This window comes from Quercus suber, unplaced genomic scaffold, assembly GCF_002906115.3.
Source record: "Quercus suber isolate HL8 unplaced genomic scaffold, Cork oak 2.0 scaffold_24, whole genome shotgun sequence".
NCBI classification, from domain to species: domain Eukaryota; kingdom Viridiplantae; phylum Streptophyta; class Magnoliopsida; order Fagales; family Fagaceae; genus Quercus; species Quercus suber.
This window is the reverse complement of record NW_027069489.1, coordinates 799,176-805,547: the sequence shown is the minus strand read 5'-3', so window position 1 is coordinate 805,547 and position 6,372 is coordinate 799,176. Positions and strand designations below refer to the sequence as shown.

Below are 6,372 nucleotides of genomic sequence, written 5' to 3'. Positions count from 1 at the left end.
TATATACCGCCTAAAAAATGAATAATATTAATAAAATAAAACCAAATAATAAAATGATTATATCTTTTGAGATAGATAAATGAAAAATAATTTTAGAAATTGTTTAAGTTTTTTAGAGAACAAATTATTTTCCACAAAATTTAGAGAACAATTATATATTATACCATAACTAAAATATAATTATTTATTCTCATGCATTGTGGATTTGCAATTAGTTGAATTTAAAAAAATCTTAGCAATTAGTTGAATTAAAAAAAAAAAAAAAAAAAAAAAAAATCTTATTCGGAAGTGGAAGATGGCTCTGGACTATACATGTATTGCTATTGCCTGGAAGATTGCGTTTACTTTAGTTTTGGTTGATACTCATCTGTTTTAAATGTTAGTTGAAGAACCACTTCCCGCCAATCCAACAACATGCTCCAGAGCCATTCAACAGCACCTATTCTCTCTACTACAGAGCTGCAATTCTCTCAAAAAGCTCTCCCAAATCCATTCCCAAATAGTCACCAACGGGTTCACCCAGAAGAATTACATTCTTGTGAAGCTATTGTCATTCTATGTAACTTCGGGAAATCTCACACATGCCATCAGAGTTTTCGAAAATATCGAAAACCCAAGTGTCACCGTTCGGAACCAGATCATTAGAGGGTATGCTAAGAGTGAAAACCCCAGAAAATCAGTTGACTTGTATAGTAGGATGGTGGAGGCAGAGGCTGAGCCTGATGGGTTTACGTTTTCGTTTCTTTTAAGCGCTTGCGCTAGGTCAGGGTTGTTGAGAGAAGGGGAACAGGTACATGGAAGGGTTTTGGCAAATGGGTATTGCTCAAATGTGTTTGTTCAAACGAATTTGGTTAATTTGTATGCAATGTGGGGAGGGAGCAATGGTGTCCGGTATGCACGGCAAGTGTTCGATGAAATGGGTGAGAGAAGTGTTGTGAGTTGGAATTCTTTGCTTGCAGGGTATATTAGGTGTGGCGATGTTGATGGGGCGATGAGAATTTTTGATGAGATGCCGGAGAGGAATGTTGTGTCGTGGACAACCATGATTGCATGGTGTGCTCAGAATGGGAGGTGTAAGCAAGCTTTGTATTGGTTTGGTGAGATGAGGAGGGCCCGTGTGGAATTGGATCAGGTTGCGCTGGTTGCAGCATTATCAGCCTGTGCTGAATTAGGAGATTTAAGTTTGGGAAGGTGGATTCACAAGTATATTGACGAGAGAATGAATGTTGGGAACCAGCCATTGTTGGTGTCTTTGAATAATGCACTCATTCACATGTATGCTAGCTGTGGTGTAATTGATGAAGCTTATAAAGTATTTAACAAGATGCCACGGAAAAGCACTGTTTCTTGGACAAGCATCATCACGGCTTTTGCCAAGCAGGGACGTGGGGAGGAAGCTCTTAGTGTCTTTCGGTCCATGCTATGCTCGGGAGTGAATCAAGTAAGACCTGATGAAATAACCTTCATTGGTGTTCTGTGTGCCTGTAGCCATGCCGGATTTGTTGATGAGGGTCGCCATTTCTTTGAGAGCATGAATCAAACTTGGGGAATTAGCCCAAAGATTGAGCACTATGGGTGCATGGTCGATCTCTTGAGCCGTGCAGGTTTCCTAGATGAAGCACATAGGCTTGTTAAAACGATGCCCATTAAGCCAAATGATGTTGTTTGGGGTGCTCTCCTTGGTGGTTGCAGAACTTACAAGAATGCTGAGCTTGCCTCCCATGTTGCACAAAAATTGGTAGTTGAGCTTGACCCTGATCAAGCTGCGGGGTATCTAGTGCTCTTGTCGCATGTTTATGCAATAGCTAAAAGGTGGCAAAATGTTATTACTATGAGACAGAAAATGGTTGAGATGGGTGTAAGAAAGCCTCCAGGCCGAAGTTGGGTCCAAATTAATGGAGTTGTTCATGATTTTGTGGCAGGTGACAGTGGTCATAAGCATGCACCTTTAATATATGAGATGCTTGGTGTGATCACCAGACAAGCCCAGCAGGAAGACTACAAACTGGATGTAGTAGAGGCATTTTTGGATGCTGAGGAATAAGTAAGGAAATGAGAGGAATTTGGTTTTGACTTTTGGAAAAGTTGCTCTCAGTTAAGTAACATAGACTCGAACTCATTCAAGCATCCTAATTGGGGAACCCATTTTCTGTGGGGAAATGGCTTGATGCTTTTGCTACTGATCTCTCTTCTCATGGACATCACAAACTATTTCAAGCGCTTGAAAGATAGGTCCAATTAAAAGATAACCATGGTTGTCTTTAAATTATTGTAACATGTAAACTAGAATTGTCATTATAATTAATAGATCAATCATTCTTTCAGTTCATTGGATTTGACTTATTTGATCATGCATCTTTGTATAGATAGTTATTCTGCTCTTACTACTTATCTGCTTCTTAAAGTGCCAACTCTCTTTGCACGAGAAATTTATTTATTTATTATTTCAATTTTATTCCCTGAATGCCCTGCTCACAATACGATACAAATATAAATCGGTGTCTAAAAATGTGAATAAGAAATTATTGAAAAAATAGAAAAGTTGTCTTCATAGACTCGTCAATTTACATAATGCATCATGAAAAATTAAAAGGTGGGCATTGGATTGAGACTTTTTATGTTGTTATATTGCTGGGCAATGTGCTTCATGTGATTCTTATTAACGAATTATTACTAGTCACCATGTTACCTTAGTAACGAAACTAATATCTTTGATGGCCCCAGAAAGAAAAGATCTCTTTATACTTCTGTGTGGTTTAAAAGAAGTCTCTCACCCGCTCATGCTTTTGAATAAAACTAAGTGCTTCATATGTTTGTCGTTCATTATTATTTTCACATTATTTACCAAAAGAAAATTTCTGCTCACGTTGAATCCTATCATAATTAAGGTGTTTGTAAGTAGTGATAATCGTAAGAGTCCCAAAAGTTACAAGACTATAATTCTGAGCAAGTAGTCTTAAAAAAGAAAGTCAAAATACACTGTTAGTCCCTAAAGTTTACTCATTGAACACTTTTAGTCCGTAATATTTCAAATGAGTTATTTTAGTCCCTAAAGTTTAAAAAATGAGCTCTACTGGTGCTTCTATCTCATTCCGACAATTTTTTTATGTAAGAGGCTAAAGGAATAGTGAGGTGGCATATTTTTGACGTGGAATAATGTGTAGCCATTATTTGCACAGAGATGATCAAGCATTTCAAAAAGATTATTTTTCTTATCATTTTTGTATAATTAATTTCATCTTTGGCAATGGATATGGCAAACAGTTTATCTGTCTTTTGAATGTGAATATTGAAATTGATGTAATATTTTAATGCTCTATATCTTTATGTGTAGACAAGTCAGTGCGGGTAAATGGTCTGGAGCTTCATTCAAATTTCTTGTATAAATAATGATATTATTAATTTATTTGAAGATATTGGGTGGCTTACTAAAATGGAAAATCTGATGTTAAACTTGCTCAAGGTTTTGATTTAATTAAGTGCATCTCTTCATTTCTGCTTCAGGTATTCCTCAAGTGCAAACTTCACTGGTTTCTGTCCTCATCTCAGATAAAAGTTGCAAATTCCCCGAACAACTTCTTTGTTGGAAGCATTCCTAAGTGTTTAAAGTTTCTTTCAAGATTCCTTTCAATGAGCCTTTCTCATACTCGCTTCCCTTTTCTTTGTAAATCTTCTTTTAGTTGACATCTTCTTCCATCCAGGTCAACTTCTTTCACAAGAACTGCTTCCAAAACAAAGATCCCAAACAATGTTCAACCATACAATGTGGTATGTATGAGAAGTTTCACTCATGTGATTCTGTCTAATGGTACAAATATACATATAAGTTTCAGTAAATAGTAAATGCAAAATGAAGAACAAACCCTTGAACATTTATAATTAATGACACATTTATTTTGCTCTGTTCTAAGTTCTAAGTGAACTAGCTGGATCAATGTTTCAAGAACATTCTACTATGCAATTCAATGTCAAACTTGTGATGCAAAAGGTTAATCTCAATTTCTGAACTGGAACTGAACTCATTGTCACAGTTTACATTTGTAATTTGAAAATTCATATTCCTAGAGTCCAGTTGGTCACTCCAATACCTTGTAAGATCCAAACTTTATTTCTAACTATTGTAGTTGGTAGTGACAGTTTTTTGTAGGTTCCAAAAGCCAACCAAGAGCCAACTTAAAGCACTGACCAGCTGAATATATACAATAATTCCTCTACTATATTTCACAACATGCTGATATGGCGAGTGGTAGATGCTTTCTACACACTCATGTTTACATAGATCCACCACTATTGTTGAACATTTACAGTTGAGCTAACCAAATCAGTATGTTGTGAAATTGAGTGTATCCGTAGTATGGCAGTTGAACGAAAGTATCAAACCTTACCTTGCTTCTTGTTAGGAACTCGGTGGTTCCTAATGGGGATGAATATGAATTGTAGGAAAATTGATAGAAATTGTAGGGAAATTGACTTAATTCGAAGTAGTCATCCTTCATAGAAAAAACCCCCCCCCCTCTCTCTCTCAGAGAGAGAGAGAGATGCACTTATGCACTAAGAAATTGGTTTATTCTTCCATTGATGTTTAATGTTGAATTATAATCATGTATTTATAGGAGACTAGTTCTAATGTTATTGACTCACATAGCTCAAGATAATTAGCTAGTTATAATTCAATATGTGCTTTATGAATTAAGTCATGTGTTAAATGAGCTACACTTGCTCAAATCCTAAATAACTCATCATAATCCTAATCTCAACCAACTAGCTAATTAACTAAAGGAATTATAATAATTATTTCATATTCCTAACACTTTGGCCCAAATAGACCCTCTTGTCTTACCCATCCTTTTGTAGCCCAAAAGAAGGCCACCATCCAGTCCGTTTGGACAATACCTTAAGTCCCAAAGGAATTGGGCCAGAAAAATAAGCCATCAACAAAGTTCAAAATTCCTTTATTATTCTACCTAATCAGTAATCTCTGGTAATATGTGTTCTTCATGCATTAGTCTTGGTCCTCTTGGACACGACCAAGTTGAAAACAGAAGCTGTGCACACAACACAACATGTTACCGAACCAAGTCCGTCACTTCCAAAGAACCAAAGTCAAATGGTTGTTCTTCTTTCCACTTTCCCTCCTTTCCTTCATACGCGGCGGTGGGCAGAGCACTCTATAATCTATACAACCAGTAGGGCAGGTTATATGATCAGAGTTGCAGATAAAAATGCCTTTAGCATACAAAAAGGAAGCCGTAGCTTCCATGTACACAACTCTACAAGATGGACTGCGCGTGGAATATCGGATAAGGCAGTGTTGGAGCATGGAACAATATATCAACTTCTAGGTTCCAAAATTCCCAGACAATATCCTAGGATATTCATATTCTGACCGTACGTATATAGTGCCATAACGAAAGTGGCGGCTCCAGGAATTTTTTTAGAATGTTCCTCAATAAGCATAAATTACATGATCTAATAAAAAGAAAAATTTGTATATTGACAACAATAACAATAAAAAAATATGCAAATACATAAAGTTTACAATTACCTTCTGCGTGATTTTCTTATCAAATATTTGTTCATAATTCTAACAAAAGAATAAATAATAAACTATAAGTCCATTTGAAATATTAATAAAATTATTAATTATTGTTATTTAGTTGTTTCATTAATTTGTTTGTCTTTTATAAATATAATTTATTATATTGTTGTTTCATTAATTATAAAATTATTAATTATTATTTAGCCTTAAATAATTTAGTTGTTTAATTTGTTTATTAATTGTCTTCTATAATTTGTTATGTGTATAATTAATATGTATAATATAATTAAAAATTGAGTGGGCCATTTAAGTGATAAACCCAAGCCTTAAATTATACCCATGTCATAACCCAAACCATAAACCAAGGCCTATCCTTTAATTTAATTTAATTTTTAATAACTTTTTTTTCCCTTTTCCTTTGTTTTCTCCGTTCAGGTCTTATTTTAACTTATGTGTCATTTTTGCTTTAATATTTTTCTCTCATTCACACATGCTTTACATCTTCAGATCTACTTTTCTTGTCATTTTTGCTTTAACCTTTGTTCTCTCCTTCACACATGCTTTACATCTTTAGATTTACTTTCCTCTTTTCTTTCTTCGTCCTTATTTCATAGGTGGTACTCAAATAAAATTAGGTGTAAAAAAAAGTACCCTAACACTTAGTCACAGCTTTTCTTCTCTTTCAATGTTCTCCTCAAGCATCGTTTTACGCCGCCACCATGCTTCTTTCTAGGGTTGTGTAGCCAACCCGCTAAAACCGACCCGATCCAACCCAACCCACTAAAACCGACCCAACCCAACCCAACCCGCCAGGTTGGGTCGGTTTTTAGGCC

At 35.5% G+C, this 6,372-nt stretch overlaps 1 protein-coding gene across 1 annotated transcript; it reads left to right on the top strand.

The window, feature by feature from the left end:
• Positions 1-319: 319 nt before the first annotated feature.
• On the top strand, positions 320-2,343 carry LOC112023036 (pentatricopeptide repeat-containing protein At5g66520). The gene has a single exon (XM_024055652.2). The coding sequence runs from the start codon at positions 377-379 to the stop codon at positions 2,042-2,044; it is 1,668 nt and encodes a 555-aa protein (XP_023911420.2). The 5' UTR covers positions 320-376; the 3' UTR covers positions 2,045-2,343.
• Positions 2,344-6,372: the final 4,029 nt, after the last annotated feature.